The 21,998-nt window shown below is 30.5% G+C and overlaps 1 protein-coding gene across 1 annotated transcript; it reads left to right on the top strand.

Moving 5' to 3' along the window:
* Positions 1 to 1,113: 1,113 nt before the first annotated feature.
* Positions 1,114 to 21,058, top strand: LOC111613776 (xylulose kinase-like). The gene is made up of 12 exons (XM_023355122.1): positions 1,114 to 1,438; positions 5,722 to 5,804; positions 5,887 to 6,037; positions 6,122 to 6,208; positions 6,297 to 6,491; positions 6,593 to 6,724; positions 6,803 to 6,862; positions 7,045 to 7,126; positions 10,879 to 11,035; positions 12,368 to 12,483; positions 20,528 to 20,586; positions 20,963 to 21,058. The coding sequence occupies exons 1-12, from the start codon at positions 1,385 to 1,387 to the stop codon at positions 21,056 to 21,058; spliced, it is 1,272 nt and encodes a 423-aa protein (XP_023210890.1). The 5' UTR covers positions 1,114 to 1,384.
* The last annotated feature ends 940 nt before the right edge of the window (positions 21,059 to 21,998 follow it).

Genomic DNA, 21,998 nt, shown 5'->3' with positions numbered 1-21,998 from the left:
CCGTTTTATATGAATTCCATGTTGTATGAGTCACTTAGATTTTACAAATACGTGTGCTGGGCTGTAACGGCTCACGTATTTGTAAAATCTAAGTGACTCATACAACATGGAATTCATATAAAACGGAAAAATCGTGTTATAGGGGGATCGACTGTATAACATATAAGATGCGCAAATTCCAGTACAAGACTGCGCATCATCAATGTTGGCAAACAGGAAATCCCTTTTATGTATTCATGTTCTATTCTATCGTAACTGAAGAAGATCAGTGAAGCTGATCGAAAACGTTATTATTTAGTAAATTTCATTGCTGGATTTTTTAAATGCGTAATTTTTTGTTGTAATCTATCTATCCAGTTGATACAAAATATATTTAAAATTTTGGTGGCACCATCTTTTATTAGATTTTATTTTAAAACTTTTTATATTTTTAAGTATTATAAAATGACAAATCGCTTAATTTTTAGGGTAGAGATAAGTTTTATATAGATAAGTCCCCCAAAAATTCCTAGGCGAGGGGTAGGCTGCCATCTTGACCGCCCGGCCATCCGGCCAAACTGACTATTGTTTAGGGAACCATCTCGTATGACGGTCGGTCACCTCTAGCGATCTGGAGCGAACATGCGCTTAGAAATATGCCACTCTACATATGACGGGAATTCGAATGATTTTAAGTGATTTGCATTTTCAACCTGAATTTTCTCATTTGTATATTGCGCCCTACTACCTGGCACACGTAGGATGCACTATAACCTCGCCGAGTTTGATCGAAATCGGTGACCCGAATGTCATACCGTTCTCTCATTAGATACGTACATTTGAGATCACAATAAATACACATAGACCTAAGCCATCTTTTATGTTGGATATACAGTATATACGAGTAATGCAATTAAGTGCTTCTGCAAAAGAGAGAAAGAGAGAGAGGGGGCGGTGGTTTCAAAGTCACGTGGCATGTGTAGCCAATTCCTGTGATGATTCATTCCTACTTTTAAGAGCAAAAGTTCCATATATATATATATATATATATATATATGGCAAACTGTCGCAGGATAGCATATGGCACTGTACTGTACCTGTATGCCTCCATGCTAGACCTTATAGCAGCATGTATCCGGCCACGATTTATTTTATTTATTTATTGCTTCTACTGTTTAAAGACTGTCAGTTCTCTAAAAACCGAAAACTCCATTTTTGCATACGTAACGATTTTGAGCGCCATCTAGTTACGACGATGGTAATTTTTTTTTTTTATTATAGAGGCGACAAATCGGTGTAGGCGAAGGCCGTTCATAAATTGTTCGGAGTTCAATGTCTCGCCGCATCATTGAACCCGGCGAGGAAAGATGAAAAATAAGATTTGACGTAATAGCATTTTAAAATAATGATTTCTAACGAAGAAAAACTTTACTTAGGATTTGATTTTAGTACTCAGCAAGTAAGCTATTCTATTTTAAGAGAAATGAATTTTTAATTAGTCTATCATAATTTTATAATATTTATTATAATGAAAAATATGTAATTCTTTGTATGCAAAAATGTTCATATACAAAATAGGTCGCTGGTTATTTTATTTTTGAGCCAAGAGGATTTTAACGCTTCACCCACCTGCAATAAAGGTTGGATGTCCGTCCGGGTGGAAAGGAGATACATTTTTAAGAAAAGAAAAAGGAATTTTGTATATGCTATGTAAATGAATCAACAGAGTTATGTGGAATTAAAATAGGTTGAAAACATGGTTTCCTGTATACCTTGGTCCAAATTTTGCCACATTTGCAAGAGATGGAAATGTCCGAAAAGTTGTAGCTTAATCTTTTATATGCTATGTAAATGAAAGCAGAAAACATTGCTTTTTTATAATCTTTAATATCATAATGTAAGCATACATACATACATACATACTCAAGTTCATAATCTAAAAAGGGTGAGCAGTAGGCAAAAGGAGAATACCATCCTATCTAATGTAAGCAGATTAAAAATTAGGTGACTGATGGCTTAATTCTCCATATATATACAGTTGAATTGTCTATCTCAAACATGTTTACCTCTTGATCTTAAAATTTATTTTTTTTCCTGCATTTTCAGTTCAATATATTTTCCACGTTTATCTCAAATAATTTTCTCCCAAATCTTCTATATCTCAAATTATGGACTAAAGTGTCAATTACAATTTCAAAGCCTGGTGACTCCATTTTGATAGCATAAATTGTAGATAAGAAACATTTCTTGTATTACAGTACATAGTTGCAATTAATGCCTCTTTTATCTGATTGGCTACAAATTTGGCTTGTGTCTTGGTCGAAAAAGTCGGGCATTAGGAGCTATTGACAGACTGTTTCCATTAAGGTATGTCAAAAATGCTTTATTTATATATAATATAGGTATGTACTGTACTTGCTATTGTATTAATAAAATACTGTATCTCCAATCAAACCTAGGTTTGATTGGAGATACAGTATTTTATTAATGTTTACTGTGTGTATGTTTACTTTGTGAGAAACTCTGTATCTCCAATAGTTTTCTCGTTCTGTTGAGATTCGAGATAGACGAATTCAACTATATGTAGGATTAAGCTGTTGGTTTTGGTCACTTAATTTTTAATCTGCTTACATTAGGATATTAAAAATTTAAAAAAAAAAAAACAAATGTTTATTTTTATCAATTTATCATACATCCAAAAATGGCCATAACTGATCAAAATGAACCTTTATGAATTTTTTTTTCTTTTCATATTTGTCTCAGGATGATTGCTATGTTGTTATAATTAATGTCTTGTGCTACATAATATAAATTAATTGAAAAATAAGTTCAATATAAAGTAATTTACAATATACCTGAAAGGAGAATGTAGAATTGAATAATATAGCCAGATTTGACATAAAGGAAGGTCCAACTTAAAATTTAATATGAATCATTACACATTTTAATACTTACATAATGGATTAATAAAACTACAAAGTCAGATGTCAACTCCAGGGGCGCTGCTAGCTGTTTGAATGCCTGTGTGCAATACTGATTATGCCGCCCCCTGTTTAACTACAACTACCTACGCTGAGCTTGCCAGAAAGGCTCTTTAGTGTTGTCTCATAAGGGTGTGAAAAAAGAAAAGAAATACTTTACAAAGAAAAACTATTTATTGTTACTAAGTTATTTTTGTTTACTTAAGTGTAAAACCATATAAATATTTATCTACAGAAATTGAACTCTTCTTGCCTTTATGTTTGTGAAATCTGCTATCAATTTTCTTGTATCCAAGCTGTCTAAGATTTCATGTTCAGTTGAAACTATAGCTAAATTACTTAGTCTTTGCTGATGCATTGTTAATCTTAAATAGTTTTTTTTATAAGTTTTAACTTTGAAAAGGACTTTTCACCAAATGCAATTGAAACCGGCAATGTAAGTAATATTCTTAGTGCTATTGCTGTGTTCGGAAATGTTGAAATTAGGTCATTAGTAAAAAGATATTGTAATAGGGTTTGTAGATCATTAGACTGGTTTTCTGGAAAATGCAATTTGAAAGTATTGATTTCATTAAACAAATCAATACCGTCAATGTCTGTTTCACTGCTTGAATCGTCTTTAAGCTTCAGATTTAAATCCTAACCAAGTTAAAATATGATTAATTATATTTATACCCATATTAGAAGAATTATTAGCAAAATAATTGCAATTTGATATGCAATAGAACTGTTCGAATGCATACAAGTACAAATTGAGAAGGAAGCTCTGTGGGGATTCCCTATTTTCACCAGTCCTGTCAACTTCTGTCATAGAGCACGACTATGGGTACTTGGCTTTCGGATGCCGCTGGATGGTTCAACCTGCTGACAGACGTTTCGCATTTCATCTTAATTCTGGTAAATGCCAATAGAGGCACTGTTAACGCTATAATATAAATAAGAATATAGTAATTGCGCGCTGGTCGGATATTTTCTCCATGTGAAGACATTTCTTATGCTATAAGTAGGGTGGGTATTATGACAGTGACTTTGAATATTACGTGACCGATCGCTCGATTTGCCGCCCCCTGGACATGCCGCCTGCATGCGGTGCACGCCTTGCACGCCCGCTTATGGCAGGCCTGGTCAACTCTACAATTAAATTTTTTCAATATTTAGTTAACTTTATCATTATGAAGAGGAGCCCATTCTTGATAATGCAAGTATTAGAATTAATAGGACAAAAATCTGCCAAGTGGCTAGAATTAGTGGCTTGATCTTAATGAGAAAATTGGAATTGTTAAGTACAACTAAAAAATTATGTTTAGAATTTCATCACATGCACGCACGCACACACCCACACACAAAAAAAAATACCATTATATAAATCATTTCAAAACACAAGTAATGTTACTTGTTGTAAGGTAGGACACACAATCTTTGTATGACATATGCAAAAGCAATTTTTATGGAAAATAGTGTTTTTATAATTGCAAACTTGTATATATTTCTTAATATACAGTGGATTCTGTGACTATGTTAGAAAAAAATATTAAGCTTTTGGAGCTTAGAAAACACAATTATATTAGGTTAGAGCTCTATCATTTGATCATTTATGTAATTTGAGCTTGATTTTCTATATACACAAAAATATATAAGCATGAAATACAATAAAACTTAGAAATTATTTCAGTTCTTGATTTTTATATATCTGCAAGATTTTATTGGTTTTAGAACATATGGGGTGTTCTGCTCAAAAGTATCCAATTTTAATTTGCTGTAAAAAAAATAATGATTTAAGATATATAAAAGCAATAAGTGGCATTTGGTGGAAAACTCATCAAGTTTTAAAGAAATTTTTTTTTCATACTGCAGGATGGTACAGAAGTCAAAGTGTGAGCATTATTGTCTAGTCATAGCTTAGGAGAAAGCACAAGTCATGGTCTGGTATTCCTGATAGTGTGTCTGCCAAACTCTCTTGATCTGATCACCTTAGATTTTTTTCTGTAGGGTTATGTGAAAGATATAGTTTATGTAACTTTGGTCAGAGACCTTTAGGATCTTCAGGAGTGCATCATTGCAACTATTGTCATTGTGAGATAGGACAAGCTGCACCATATGTAGCAGGAAATTGCTTACTGCCTTGATGTTGTCATTGTGACTACTGGATAGCACATAGAGATGTAGTGATTTTTTCAATAAAATTTGGTGAGTTTTTCACTCATATAAAATCTTTGGTGAACTTAACATCTTCAGCTGCTACTTTTTTAACAGCCAAATCAAATTGGGTATTTTCAAGCAGAACATCCTGTAAATTTTAATATATAAGGATTTAAATTTATATTTTAACATTTTATCAAAATATTTGTTATATTTTATAAACTGCTTTATCTCTTTTTTTATTTTAAACTGATAAATAAAAAATACAGTTTTAAGTTTAAGATAAAAAATAATCAGATAAACTCAATAATTTGATATTAAAACTATATTATCTGTCTCAAATGCATCCAATGATTTTGAATAGCAGTCATTTTGATAAGATTTACATATATAAATTTTAAATAATAGTAAAAGATTAAATGTTTGTCATTTAATTTTTACAAATTTATATAAAATTGTTTTTTCAATTTATCATTGATCATATGTAGATGAATATAATAGCTCTACTATTGAATTATTTTATATTTATTCATTGGTTGTTTAATAAAATAGTTTATTGATGGACTAGGTTTATTGTATTATTATTCTACATTAATGTATTGATTTTTTAAACATTTTTCAGTTGAAAGCAATTGCAATCAATGATGAACTAAATGTTACTAATGAAGCTTCTGTTCATTTTGATTCTGAATTACCAGAATTTAGGTTAATATTGATTTAATTAATAATTATTAATGATTAGAATTGTTCTCAAATTAATAATAATATATTTTAATTGAAATCATAGAACTTATGGAGGAGTACATAAAAATCAAGATGGCCTCACAGTTACTGCACCACCAGTTATGTGGATAAAAGCATTAGACATAATTTTGGAGAAACTAAAAGTTTCTGGTATAGATTTTTCACAAGTTGTTGCAATTTCAGGAACTGGTCAAGTATGTGATTTAAGTAGTATAGATTATATTTTTTTATTCTGTAAAATTACTATTAATATATATATATATATAAACTTTTAATAGCAACATGGTAGTGTTTATTGGAAGAAAGGTTCTCTTGATGTTTTATCTAATTTAGAAAATTCAAAATTTTTGCATAATCAATTACAGGTAAAAATTTTATCAAATTAGGTTTTAATAATTAAATAAGTTTAAATTTGTTCATATTATGTATATGCTATATTTTCTATTTACATAGAGCTGTTTCAGTATACGTGATTCTCCTGTATGGATGGATTCAAGTACTACTACAGAATGTCAACAGTTAGAAGAAGTAATAGGTGGACCACAAAAATTAGCAAATATTACTGGATCAAGAGCTTATGAAAGATTTACTGGTAATCAAATTGCTAAAATTTATAAAAAGAAAAAAGAAGCTTACAAAAACACAGAGGTTAGTTAATATGATATATACATATTGTATATATGAGAGAATTTTTTATTAATTTATTACTTATTAGCTGTATAAAATTTTAATTTAATAATTTGTCTTAGCGTATATCATTAGTGAGTAGTTTTGCCGCATCATTATTTCTTGGCAAATATGCACCGATTGATATTAGTGATGGCTCTGGTATGAATCTTTTAAATATCAATACTCAACAATGGTGTAAAGAATGTTTAGAAGTAAGTTTTCTTTTTAATGAACTAAGATCTGTTTCAAATTTATAAAAGCAGCTATTTTTTATTGAATATTATTAATAGGTATGTGCACCTGATTTGTATGAGAAATTAGGAGAACCTGTAACTTCAAACACAAATTTGGTAAATAAAAAACTATAGTAAAACTAAAATATAAATCAAATTTGTTATAAGTTAATGTGTTTTGGATAAGAATATTCTGGCTTTATTAACCTGTAACTTAAGGATTTATAATTTTCATTTTGATAATTTTTCTGTATAATGTTTTCTTACAATGATTATATGAAAATCATTTATTTCTGCAGGGAAATATTTCTCCATATTTTATTGACAGATATGGATTTTCTCCTGAATGCAAAGTCATTGCTTTTACAGGAGACAACCCAGGTAAGAGATAATTTTTTAAGTTATAATAAAATTTATATGTTTTTTTTTAATTAAAAAAATTTATAAGGATATTTGTATTTAAAAATATATACAGGTATCTCTCATATAACACAATAGTTACATCCCAAAAAAGTGCCATGTTATGCAAATCCATGCTATACAAAACAAAGGACTAATACAAAACATGGGGTTAGGTTCCAAAAGTTAACAAAAATATAGTATTCTTTTTCACTACTAAGAGAAATTTGTTTATTAAAGCTATCAATAATTTATTTCTAATCAATAATTAACTAATAATTATAATTAAAAGTACAGTATGATGCATTAATATTAATTTTAATTAATTAAATGAGGGCGTTTTGTTTTTATACAGTATCATCATCATTATCTGAGCTTTTTTGTCAATTCTAGTCAGAAATATCAGCAACATCTTCATTTTTTTTTATTTTCATTGTAATTTTTTATGGATGACGAAATAAAAATATGTTATTAATCTAAAATTTGTTCTAGAGGGTTGCATTTGTTCAGTTGAATACTAAGGGACTTTTTTTTCCGGAATTTGTGTTTGGAATACCAAATTGTTAGAGTTGGAACAGTTTTAGTATCCAGATATCACTGTATTTCATTCATTATTTTTATGAATGGATTACTTACCTATGGCTAAAAACAATTTTTTTACAATAAATTTGGTGATATCTTGCAGACAATATTTGCCATCCCCCATTACAACAATCCTAATCAATTAAAAAGCAATATGCATTAAAACCAAAATGAAAACAAAAAAAAACAACGTGAGAATAATAAAACAATAATAAAAGAAATATTAAAAAATTATTTGGAGTAAAGTATCTTTTTACAAATGGCTTTGAATTTATAGAAGCCAAGGAACAATTTGTCTTCAATTTTGATAGCAGTAGAAGAGAGATCTAATTGTTGTGGCAATAGGGTGTATGGATACAGGTTAATAATCTACTATAATAATTTAATAACACTCACCTAAAAATGCTTAAATAAACTTTACTGAATACAAAGATTAATCTATAAAAAAAACATAGTGACAATCTTAAGGACTAAAGCAATGACAATGACACTTGGTTGATAGGAAAGCTAGGATGAGAAAGAAAAACATTCTATTATCAGTTTTCATTGAAGTAAACGCAATGAAAGGCACAGAACAAATTAAAAATTTTAATATTCTAAAATCCATGGGCAAATTTGAGATGACCCACATGCTTACTTGAATAAAAAAAATATGGAATAACAGGTTTACACTTAAAAATTGTGAAATTTTGTATGAAAGAATTTCCAAACCATATTAGAGTGAAACCAGAAACTGTGTTATATGGGTGATATCCACAATTTTCGAACTGTGTTAGTATGAAATCATGTTGTAGAAGTGCTTTGTTGTATGTATATAACAGTATAATTTAAATCAATTTATAATTTTATTTACTGCAATTTAATACTAATGATCAAGAACAACAGAAAAAAGTTTAATTTGATTGAGTAGAATTTAATTTGGAAAAAATATAAATTTTAATTTCATTCATACAAAATAACATTATTTACACAAAATGGGATTTAATTTGTGAGTATCAAACATTAAATAAGTGTGTGAATTGCATTCATTGGAAAAGTTCTCAATTTCAGACTCTCTCTGATACATTTATTAAATATAATTTCCAAAAATTAGACATGAAATATATATTAATATATTAATACCTACATGTCGACACTTTGCAAATTGCAAGATCATTTGCATTTGGAGCTAATATGTAAAATATTAACCATTATCAGAAAAATTTGTATGTGAATTTCATCCTCATCTTTCTTAGTGTTATATTTTAAAATATCAAAAACTAAAAGATAAATTTGTTGTTCACTATGCTGAATCATTGCTATTTTTCATTCTTGTGGATATTTGTAAGATTTGGGGGGAAAAATGATTAAAAAGTTAAGCATCATCAAAAACAAACACTCAATAAAGATTTAACTCAAAACACATTGAATTAATAAAAAGTATACCTCAAACTGTATTCAAGCTATGCTACTAATATTGTAACTCAGAATATTTTACTCCCAACAATATTTATAAAAGTATTGCATTTTATACTCTTGATTTTCAACAATTTCTATTCTTTTCATATAAGGAGAAAGAAAGTTGTAAATTATCTCACCTGATTTAACTCCTTGATTGACAATGATTAATGTGAATGTGGTTTGAGGGAATCATTGTAACTGACAGCTTACTTTGGAAAAAAATTCACAAAAAATTATAGGGATGGCTTTCTGTCTGGAAACTGATTCAGATGACTCCATAGATTTTGTTGATATGGGAGTTGAACTTGTTAATTAAACCAATGAAAGCACGTTTTTTGGTTTGAATGATCAATCTTAAAATTTTATTAGTAGTGTATAGTTAGATAGGAAAAAGCAATGCTGTGTCATGCTATCATGTAGGATAATCTAACTCAATCTTGATTATTTTAAATGGAAGGTGTCCATATGAAAGGATGTTAGCTTTAAAGCAAAGTTTACTAAATTATAGAACAAAAAAAATTTAGAAATTAAAATTTTTAGATTCCCACACATGTTGTGTCATTATGTGGTATGTGTTTAACAGTATACATATCATATTGGGATAGAGATTAAAGTCAACTCAAGTTATTGTAAGTCTGTGGATGGAATATTCACATAGTAGTGAGTTAGCTGAATATATGGCTACATTATAATTCTAAACTGATATATATCTAGAGACAAAGATTTAGAAGAGATATCCATATAATATAATAGGTCCATCTTTCAAGAATTATTGGTTCAAATTCTGTTCCAGATCAATCTTTTTTCTTCCATATGTTTCTGAATTATTTATTAATTAGTTATCTTAATGTCTGTTTTATTTCACAATGAAATGATGATTTAAAACATCATACTTTGATACATCCACTTTATTCAATACCAATTCATATCTTTTATACATTTGTTTGCCAATATGGTGTGAATAACTCACTGCCTTATGGCATTAAAAATGATTTTTTGTTTGAAAAAACAAGTACTTTCTATAGCTTACAACTATTCTGACCAGGCTGAATTGATTTGATTCAATTTGAAAATGATTTTTCAGTAAGACAGTGAGTACTTTACACCATAACTGTTTTGGCATGAAGTGTATTTCATATTTTTTACCAATAAACATCTCAGGTTTCCACCCATCTTCTGTTGGCTGAAATACAAATTATTACTATATTTATTTCAATTTTATTGATTTATTTATTGATTATTTTAATTCTAATAATTAAATTTATTGCAGAATGGCAGCACATGTACTAAATTATTTAATAATTAAATTATAGCACAAAAAATAGTGTGCGTTTTTGGTTGTTTGTTGTTTTATTAAATATAAAAAGTCTTACACTATGCAAAAATTTTTAGGTTAGAAATGACTGCTAGAAAGATATAACTAATATGTACAAGAATTGATTGGCATACTAGGAAGAATTTCAAAAGAATACATATAGAAAAAGAAACTCATTTAATTCTCTATGTATTATGTATGTATTTAATTCTATATTTTATTATATTCTTTTCCTAGAATATAATAAAATCCTTCAAAACTTTTTGCTAATTTTAATATAAATATTGTTGTTAAATGATGTATATATGTGTAATAATGTTTTAATTTTAAGATTGAAGATATACTTTTATCATGAAAGAATGAAATTACTTATTTAAAAAATATTCTTGTAATTTAGCATCTTTAGCTGGAATGAGATTAAAGAAAGGAGATATTGCATTAAGTTTAGGAACAAGTGATACAGTATTTTTATGGTTGGAAAAGCCTAAACCTACTTTAGAAGGACACATATTTTGTAACCCAGTAGAAAGTACAGCATTCATGGCTTTATTATGGTAAGTGTTAATTTTTGAGATTCATATATTTGTAATATATTATATAAGAAAGTATGTACGATGTATGAAAAGGAATATGCTTAAAAACTTTATAAATAAAAAAAATTGAAGGAATATAGAAATATTTTTGGTGTGAGTTTAAGATATTAAATAAATATTTATAATGAATACAGTTACAGTGCAGTCCCAATTATCAAGGTAATGTGAACCATGAGTATATCAGATAATAAAAAACTCAAATAACATGGAATGATTGGTAATTTATTAAATAAACTTGATTTGGATGCATTAATGTGTACGATATACTTTATTTTTTAGGTAAAACCTACTTAAATAAAATTAAAGTCATTATGTTCAATAAGTGTTTTATTGTATAATTTAAAACTTTACTTATTAGTTAAAGCAAGCGTAAACTGGTGATTATGGTTAAAATTTTTTCAATCTTTTTTGAAATTTGTATTCTTATGAGAAATCATCAGAGTTATTTTCAAAACTTAAAGCTTCTTTCAAGTGCTGTGTATTGCCTGGCTGAGATTCATGAAATGATCTGTACTGTGTTCTCTTGTCTTTGTTGATAAAGCACTTTTCACCAATTATTATATAATGTCATTTAAGTTGGTCTTGGTTAATCAGGACTCGACTATATAAGGATAATTGTGAAGAATCTATATAAATAACCATATAATATGAAAAATAGACTTTTAAATTAAAAATTATATTTAAAAGCATTTATGTTTTTATACATCATATTACAAAAAATTTATCAACTATCAATAAATATGTATTGACCTTATAATGCAAAATTATATCATCAGCCTATTTGCTGGTAGAATTGTCAAGTTTGTGATCAGAGAAAATGAAAAGTAGATGAGAGATTAAAATGACAATGCTTTACAAATAGCTAATTGTTAATGTTAATAATTTAATGAAGATATAAGGATATCAATAGTTTATAATCATCAAAGGATAAACAAATCCATATTATAGAATAATGTGATAACAGAATAATGATAAAAATACAGCAGAATGCTAATGAAAATGTCTCACAGAAAATGAACTATCGGTGAAATTATTCATATTGAATTTATATAACAATTGAAAATGTAAACTTGTATCACAGGTAAATTTACATATTCTGGGTTATTTTAGAAAAAGTTCATATATATAGATATATTTCAGGTACACAGTATTTAATCATTCTGTTTTTCAGATATAATAATTTGTTAATATGTTTTTATGATTTTATTAATTGGAAAGTTCATTATTGATATATAAAATAACTAAAATTATGAAAGAAATATTGAAACTAAAATTGAAATTTTTAAAAATTAGTTTCAAAAATGGATCTCTGACCAGGGAGCGTATCAGCAATGAATGTGCTGAAGGATCTTGGAAATTATTTAATGAATTACTTGAAAGTACTCCAAGAGGAAATTTTGGTAATTTAGGTAAGAAAGAGAAATTAATAAAAGCTATTTAGCATTGGAAACTTATTAATAAAACAAGTTTGAGTTCTAGTATATAATTAAATGACTACTTAAAGATAAATTTGTTTCATATTGAAAAGTATTTTTGACAAGACTATGTCTTGTTTATAAAATTGTACTGCCTGGTGTGTTACCAGCTTAGAGGTATGAAGGAGTACATGTCAGGAGTTGCAATTTGGCACATAAAAATTTGTGACCAAATCATGCACACACAAAAAAAACTAGACTTATAGGTACTCAGGACCAAGAACAGAGTCAAAATATATATCTAGTATAGTAAAATTGTGGAACCGATAAAAATTTGATGTTATATTAGGGTTGTTGTTACATCCGATGACATTATAATTGGGTTAAACTTTATATAAATTGTTTGTGCAAAATAAAAAAATGATTTTGGACAATACAATAGCCACGATTATTTTTTTTAAAAACGAGAAGTTTTCGTTATGCGTCAACAAAAATTCAACCCCACAACTGAGAGAAATTTCGAAATTGGATTAATTTTATTGAAAATGCATCGTGGATGACCTCGTAGTCGTGGCTGGCAAAGTTTGAACGATCGCACCCAAAAGCAGTGATACCAAAGAAGATTGGAGAACAAGAACGAAACCTGCCTTGAGTGTCAAGTGATTCTGCTTAGTAGTGAGTCTCCGAGACACAGTCTTGTTCCCAAATACGGTTTTGCCATTTTACTTGTTTATTTTTTATCTTGTAGATTAATGCTGAATATATTGATATATTATTTAGCTATACGAGGGCTGTTCGGAAAGTTCGCGGCCTCAAATAGAACAACAAACAAAATAATGTTAAAACTTTTTTTATTTTTCAATGTAGTCTCCTTTGTTAGCAATGGACTTATTTCAGCAATGTTCTAGCTTTTCTATGCCTTCACAATAGGTCGATTTGTCAAGGTGTGCAAAATACTCATTCACTTCAGAGATGACTTCGTCATTTGAGTGGAATCTCTTTCCAACCAAGAATTTTTTTAGGTTTGGAAAAAAGGTGGAAGTCACTGGGGGCCAAATCAGGTGAGTACAGTGGATGTGGAACTAATTGGAAGCGAAGTTCGTTTACCTTTTGTTCAGTGATTCTGATGGAATGTGCAGGTGCATTATTGTGGTGGAACAGAACCTTTTCCTTCTTCAAGTGTGGCCTCTTTTCTTCGATTTCTTTCTTCGGTTTTTCCAAAGTTCACAGTAATAGACAACATTAATGGTCTTTCCTCTTTCTAGGTAGTCAATAAAGATGATGCCTTTAGCATCCCAAAAAACCGAGGCCATCACTTTCCTTGCTGATGGAACTGTCTTTGCCTTCTTTGGTGGTGGCGAACTGTGGTGTTTCTATTGCTTCAACTGTTCTTTTGTTTCAGGAATGTAGTAATGGATCCACGTTTTGTCAGTAGTCACAAACTGATGCAAGAAATCCTGTGGGTTTTTCTGGTAGAAGTCCAAACACTCCTTTGACATCAAAGTGCAAACACATTTTTGCTCAGCGGTCAGCAGACGTGACACCCACCTTGCTGAGACCTTCGTCATACCCAAATTTTCGGTTAGGATGTGGTGCACTCGGTCGACAGAGATGCCTGTTGTCTCAGCTATCTCATGTGTTTTCAAACGGCGATCTGCTAATACCAAATCGTGAACTTTGTCGATATTTTATTCAGTGACAGCAGTTGACGGCTGTCTGCTGCGAGGGTCATCTTCCACACTCTCTCTGCCAGATTTAAAAAGGGCTGTCCATTTTTTCACAGTGGTGTACGAAGGAGCAGACTCTCCCAAAACTTCATCCATGTCAGCTTTAATTTGAGATGGGGTCAACCCTTTTTTCGTCAGGTATTTTATGACCGCACGAGTCTCCGTCTTCTCCATTTTTGACAAAGCATGTGCACACTGACTATCTGCTAAGCTGTCGTGGCAAAACTTTATGACAAATCAAGCGGAAATTGGTATTGTATCTCTAGCAAAGATGGCTGAATTATTCTTGCCAAAAATTAAATTGATTGCAGTGCCGCATATAGGCAAGGCCACGAACTTTCCGAACAGCCCCCATAATTAGTTTTACCTTTTGATAGACAACTTTATTTCATATTTTTCACAATGATAATATATGATTAATGTTAACTGTTCTCTAGGTAATATAAGTATGAAAATAAAAAAAAGTCAATTAGTTATTAGTTATTTTTATTCAATATTATTCATTTACTTATATTGATATTGATTATCAAAACAAAATTTTATTTTAGTATTCTTTAATGTTAATACACCAATATAATATGACAAAGCAATTACAGTTGAATCTGTCTTTCATTGGAAATGACAAAAAAGTTCAAGATAAACATGCTTTCAGATATAGAGCTTTGTACACAGTAAACAGTAATAGATTTGAGTTTGATTGGAGGTACTTGCTATTGTATTAGGTATAAATAAAACATTTTTTACATACCTTAACAGAAATAATTTGTCAATACTTTCTGATGCCTAACTTTCTTCAACCAATAAGACATAAGCCGACTTCATAGCCAATCAGAAAATCATTGTTAATAGCAACTATGTACAATAAAACCTGCATGAATTGGATTGTACTAATTATTTTTTTTCTGGTTTGATGAGTTTCCATTTTATTCAGGTTCTAAGATAACTACTTCCAACAATTTAACACCTCATTGAATAATAACGATCCACGAAAAAACCTTTTTTACGAGGGTTATTTTCACTATTAAGTTCCACAAGTACTTTCGACCTCCACCGAGGTCTGCTTCAGGTGGTGACTGTCGACCCGACCGTTGTAACGATGTTGCCAACGATGTAAATAAATAAACGTGCGCGTCGGGTTTCACCCCTCCGACCGCCATTGCTCGAATTCCTTGAATAAATATTTCCACGCCTGTGCAAGTGTTTCCCCGTCCTTGTAGTTGATGCAGTTGCCCCCCCCTGCTAGCTTTGTGAATCTCCCAGGCCTCCAGGTGCCGGATGTGATCCGCGCGGAACACGTGTCTGATAACTTTGGTGTTCCGGAAGTCCGCCCTTATTTCAGGGTCGGTGACATAGGTGGATAAGGCAGTGGTGTGTCTTTTATGCTTAATATCAGCTTGGTGTTCGCGTATTCGTTTCTGCGTTGAACGGATGGTGGAGCCGATGTAAACTAAAGTTATCAGACACATGTTCCGTGCGGATCACATCCGGCACCTGGAGGCCTGGGAGATTCACAAAGCTAGCAGGGGGGGCAACTGCATCAACTACAACAGGGGTGGCCAACCTTTTGCATACCATGCGCCAATTTTTTGATAGACGAGTTCAGATGCACAGTGGCGTACCGTGGGTGTTAGCCGCCCGGGGCGGAGAAAAATTTCGGCCACCCTTTAATCAGGTGTTTCAATTTAAAAGATCAAAATTCAGTTGTGTGAAAAAAAAAAATGTAAACTTGTATCACAGGTAAATTTACATATTCTGGGTTATTTTAGAAAAAGTTCATATATATAGATATATTTCAGGTACACAGTATTTAATCATTCTGTTTTTCAGATATAATAATTTGTTAATATGTTTTTATGATTTTATTAATTGGAAAGTTCATTATTGATATATAAAATAACTAAAATTATGAAAGAAATATTGAAACTAAAATTGAAATTTTTAAAAATTAGTTTCAAAAATGGATCTCTGACCAGGGAGCGTATCAGCAATGAATGTGCTGAAGGATCTTGGAAATTATTTAATGAATTACTTGAAAGTACTCCAAGAGGAAATTTTGGTAATTTAGGTAAGAAAGAGAAATTAATAAAAGCTATTTAGCATTGGAAACTTATTAATAAAACAAGTTTGAGTTCTAGTATATAATTAAATGACTACTTAAAGATAAATTTGTTTCATATTGAAAAGTATTTTTGACAAGACTATGTCTTGTTTATAAAATTGTACTGCCTGGTGTGTTACCAGCTTAGAGGTATGAAGGAGTACATGTCAGGAGTTGCAATTTGGCACATAAAAATTTGTGACCAAATCATGCACACACAAAAAAAACTAGACTTATAGGTACTCAGGACCAAGAACAGAGTCAAAATATATATCTAGTATAGTAAAATTGTGGAACCGATAAAAATTTGATGTTATATTAGGGTTGTTGTTACATCCGATGACATTATAATTGGGTTAAACTTTATATAAATTGTTTGTGCAAAATAAAAAAATGATTTTGGACAATACAATAGCCACGATTATTTTTTTTAAAAACGAGAAGTTTTCGTTATGCGTCAACAAAAATTCAACCCCACAACTGAGAGAAATTTCGAAATTGGATTAATTTTATTGAAAATGCATCGTGGATGACCTCGTAGTCGTGGCTGGCAAAGTTTGAACGATCGCACCCAAAAGCAGTGATANGCGGGAAAGTAGTTCGGCTGCCCGATGACGTTTTACGTATTATAGGAGTTATTTTTACCGTTGTTTACGGATACTGCCACAATTTTTATAGGAATCATAACTATAGGAAACGGTTTTATAGGGGGATCTACTGTATATACATAATATAACTAAAAAAGTGCTAAATTCAGGATCCACTTTATATTTAGAAATGTCTTTATTCTCTTAAAAGGACATCCTCAGCTGGAAAGAAGTTTTTTTCTGTTACAGAAATAAAGCTAGCTGAGATAATTACTTCTGTGCAGATGAAACAGTAAAGATATATATTACTAATTCATAATATGAATTGATATTGTTAAAACATAAATGAATCTTATTAAATTGAATATTATGAATGATTATTAAATTATATAAACACACTTTTTCATACATTTCCAGTACTTACTTAATACTTTGAACTACGAAAAGTGTGTTTATATTATTTAACATAAATTCCAGCTTTTGTTAAAAGTTTAATTTAAATCTTTTATTTGTTCCTATTATAAATTTGTTAAATTGAAGATAGTTGTAAGCAGTGTGGTGGAGTCTGTAAACAAAGATCACAACTGTGACTCTGACAAATTTGCAATGTGCAACTCTGACTCTGATCTTACCCTTTTTTAAAATGACACATTACGATTCCTTTTATACCACTGAGTATCCAAATATTTTTATGTAACATTTCTCTATAAAAGGTTGTACTAAAATTGATGGGGAGAAACAAAAAATGGATATAATGAATTTAATTTGAAAAAATTTTCAGGTATATAAAGAAACACACTACATCTTAGTAGCCAAAAGAATTCCTCTTTTGTTAGTTAATTATGAAAAATTGATTTTAATTTAATTATTTTCAAGAAAAAATAATTCAATACAATAAAACACAAAAAATAACAATTTGATTAATGACATAATAAATTGGTCCATAAAATAGTTTCTCCCACTGCGGCTTCAACAGAAATAGTTAATTTCCAACCAACAGTTGACTAAACTAAAGTAGAAACAGTAGAATTTTAAAATATGAAATTTGGAAAAAATCAGTCATCTTGAACCAACAAATGTGAGGTCACTGATTCACATGTAAAAAACAGGATATCCAAGCAATGCCAAATCTTATGTGGAACGTTAGGCACAGACACAACTCTCCAGTTACCTGTTTATTGTACAAAAGTTGCTTACAGCTAGAAAGTCTCCTTTCAGTGAGAGAGATTGAGCTTTCTGGATCTTCTCCCTTTCATAGAGAACAAGGGTCCTACAAGTACAAATCTCCAATGTCCACTCGGAGGTTGACAGCCTTGAGATGTTGGTCGGTGGTCTGTAGCAAGAGAGAGAGAGAGAGACGAGTCTGAGATAGGGTCGGTGATGCTGAGTATCTTTTTTCCAAATGGGGTGCACACAATAGAAATGGCATTGAGAAGCTCCTCATATCCTTCAAATTTTGATTTTTATAATTTTTTTTTCAGGTCTCAAATTTACCACTTCGATTGGTTGTTTTTTTCTCATCTCCACTTTCTAATTGGTCGTCACTAGAGGATTTGATCCCGGGATCCCGACCACTTTTCAGTCCCAAAATTTTCGGGATTAAGTTTTCCTAATCCCGAGATTTTCGGGATTGCCGAAAATCTCGGGATAAAAAAGCACTGCAAAATAGACTGTATGAAGCGAAACGTTCAGTGCCAGTGCTTTTAACAGAATTGCTTGCCTATCATTTTGATATAAAATACAAGAAACTTTATTTCAAGCAAGCAGCAGAAATTAACCTAGCGGGCTTGCGATGCTTGCTTGTAATAAATCTTCTTGTATTTTCAACTAAAATGATAGGCAAGCAGTTCTCACTGGGTTACTTGGTAATATACTTCATTTTTGTATTTTTGAATTTTCGCGGGCGCCAATCGATTTTCTGGTGCAGTCGAGACCACTGTAATAATCATAAATAACTCAAAACCAATAGAAGGGCAGTGAAAAAATTAATTAGTCAAATTAATAAAAAAAAAAAAAGAAAAACAATTTATATCCAAAGTAAACATCTGAGATGTAAAAACAATATTACACCAAGTAGAAATTATGGCACTTGAAATGAAAGTCAAATTTTTTCTCGTGACCTTCTCTTTGGTAAAGATATAAAGATTGGTTAGGGGTCCAAGTTCTTAATAATTGAGTCAACACCATGTTTAACAAAACAAATTTAATATATATCTAAAACCCAGATTACAATATACAGCTACTACTAAACATTCAGCTACTTGTTAAGTGTATATATGGCTCTCGCAAGGTGCTAGGGATATAATTCCCTCGTCCTATCTACTTCTAATTGAGAGTGAGTTTACAAGCGTAATTGAACATACTTTACCTTGTACAGCGGGCCATTGGTTCCCAATCCGGTTGTATTGGACGTTGGTGATATGGTCCATTGGATGGGCGATCGGTAGGGAGCAAAGATCTGGAGAACTGGGAGAATATGTGCTGGAAGTCACTTACATACTTCACAAGGCAAAATTTATTCCTTTGGGACTGATCACCCAAAGATTGGGTGCAGTCACATTATATCCACATTAAGTGTGGGAATCTAATCAGGTAATCATTTGTTTGATAGCAATGACATGTCAAAGGTGTCATAGCTGTCCGATTAAAACTAAACAAAGTCAATTCGAAGGTTTAGTATTTCCTTCAATTGTTTTTAGATTTCCTCCTTAGACTAAATTAAATATCAACTTTCTCACATTTGACAATCGATCACTATAACATATTTGCAATAATTTCGTGGGTCAATGTGAGGGAGGAAAGGACTTGTTGACAGTTAAGTCAATATTTGCTATTCTCCTGTTCCTAACTCTGTGGGAAATGGACTGTAAAAGGGAAAGTTTCTAAATGTATCTTTTCATTAAAAATTATAGAAAAACAGCCCCTGGATTCTCACAATATCTATTCTGAACACATTCAACATACAAAACACATACACTAAAATTGTCAAAACTTGCCCATGAAATAAAGCATCTGTGGAGAATAGATATACATAGCATGATTAATCATTTATTATACAGGCATTATACTATATACACTACACAAAACTTTAGAAACACTATAGAAACTTTATAAACATATATCAATCATATTATGGAAGGAAACCATAAAAACCAGCATAAAAAAAGCACTTTTGGAATTCCATGAGTATTTTACATTGTTAGAAAGAAGACAAAATGAAGAAATTAAACATGTAATCGTAGTTTTTGATGTAATGCTGACAGTTTTGCAGTTTTAAAATAAAAACTTGTTTGTTTTTACCTGACATAACTCTCTTGTTTTTTCAATGAGCCATCTAAAGAGATATATATAATCTCACTTAAACCGGTATGCTGGTTTTTATCATATGAAAATATCTGATTTCCTGGTCCCCCCGGATAGACCAGCATGCCAATCATTCCACGAAAATACAGTACTAACAACATATAAATAAAATAACTTTCTCAATAGCTATGCCTTGATCTTCATCCAGGCATTGGTATTAATTAAGTAGAATACAACTTGCTAAATAATAATAATAATTATTTATCTTTATTAACTTTAAATAAAGAAATAAAGATTAATAGAATAAATATATTAATTTTAAGGAAAATCTTCAAGAGTATTAGTCACAGGTGGTGCTTCTGCAAATAAATCAATTATACAAGTAAGTTTTGACTCTTGTTTTTCATTTAGAAAATTTATTTTTTTACATTTGCAGATGTAATATATTGATAATTTTTTGCATATTAATTTATATATATGAGGTGTATGATTTCCAAACTGGCCTACTCCACTTTTTGTGGGTCTGAAACATAATGGCTGTGAATGTAGCTGACACTAACCTCCAATTTTCATCTTCATTTTTATCTTTTCTTTCTGTTTTGTGACTGGTTTAGAAATTTATAACAATTATAATTGAAAAGAACAAAAAAAATGTATTTGATCAAATGTTTAGCTAATTTTTTAAAGCCATTTAAGAAACTATACATCTCATATGTATATTCAAATAAAGTTAATTTTGAAACAGTTTTTTCCCAAAGGTATTAGCTGATGTCTTTAATACTCCAGTATATGTACAAGAAATCAGCAACTCTGCATGTCTTGGTTCTGCATACAGAGCTAAACATGGTAATTAATTCTATTATGAATTAGTAGATAATGATCTTTATGTAAAACAGCCAAGGTATTTACATAAATACCTTGGCTGTTTTTTTTTTTCAAGCTCCAATGGTCCATAAAACAAATACAAGTATAAATAACAAAATAAATTTATTACCAAAAGTTAGGTACAAACATGGTTACTTTTTGACATAATCACCGTGAAGATTAAGGCATTTATCATATCTGTGGATGAGCTTGTCCATCCCATTCTCATAAAATGTTACCGCCAATAACTTGAGATGGGCCCTAATGCTGTTTTGAAGATCATCATTAGTCTCGAACCTCTACCTTTCTAACCACTTTCCCTGTTCAGGAAAGAGGTGGAATTCACTCAGCGCTAAATTGGGGCTATACGCTAGGTGTTTAAAGGTGGTGAAGACTTTCGCCCAGCTTAAAACTTTTTAATGTGAAGACTTCCACTCCTTTCCTGAACTGAAAATATGGCTTGCAGGGCAGAGGTTTGAGACTAATGAACTAATGACGATCTTCAAAACATTGTTAAGGCCATCTCAATTCACTGGCGGCAACATTCTATGACAAGGGGATGGAAAAGCTTGTCCACAGATATGACAAATTCCTCAATCTTCACGGTGATTATGTTGAAAAGTAACCATGTACCTAACTTTTGGTAATAAATTCATTTAGTTATCTACACTTGTCTTTGTTTTATGTACCATTGAAGCCTCAAAAAAAAAAAAAATAGCCCTCATATAATCATTATTGTTTTTTGTAATTGGCTATTCTATCCAATTTTTTAAACTAGATTTGTCACAACAGTTAGACATAGATGACCACTTTTACTCCTTATAATATCCTTTATTGAAATTGAAACGCATTTCAAACTCTTTAGTTTGTCTTCAGTTGATTTTACAATTGTTATTCTGACATTTGGCAACCTTATAATAAAATTTAAAA

The sequence above is a fragment of the Centruroides sculpturatus genome, unplaced genomic scaffold (assembly GCF_000671375.1).
Source record: "Centruroides sculpturatus isolate CEXI.00-Female unplaced genomic scaffold, Cexi_2.0 scaffold1965, whole genome shotgun sequence".
In the NCBI taxonomy this organism is placed as follows: Eukaryota; Metazoa; Arthropoda; class Arachnida; order Scorpiones; family Buthidae; genus Centruroides; species Centruroides sculpturatus.
The sequence above is the reverse complement of the archived record's forward strand: the minus strand, read 5'-3'. Positions and strand labels throughout refer to the sequence as shown.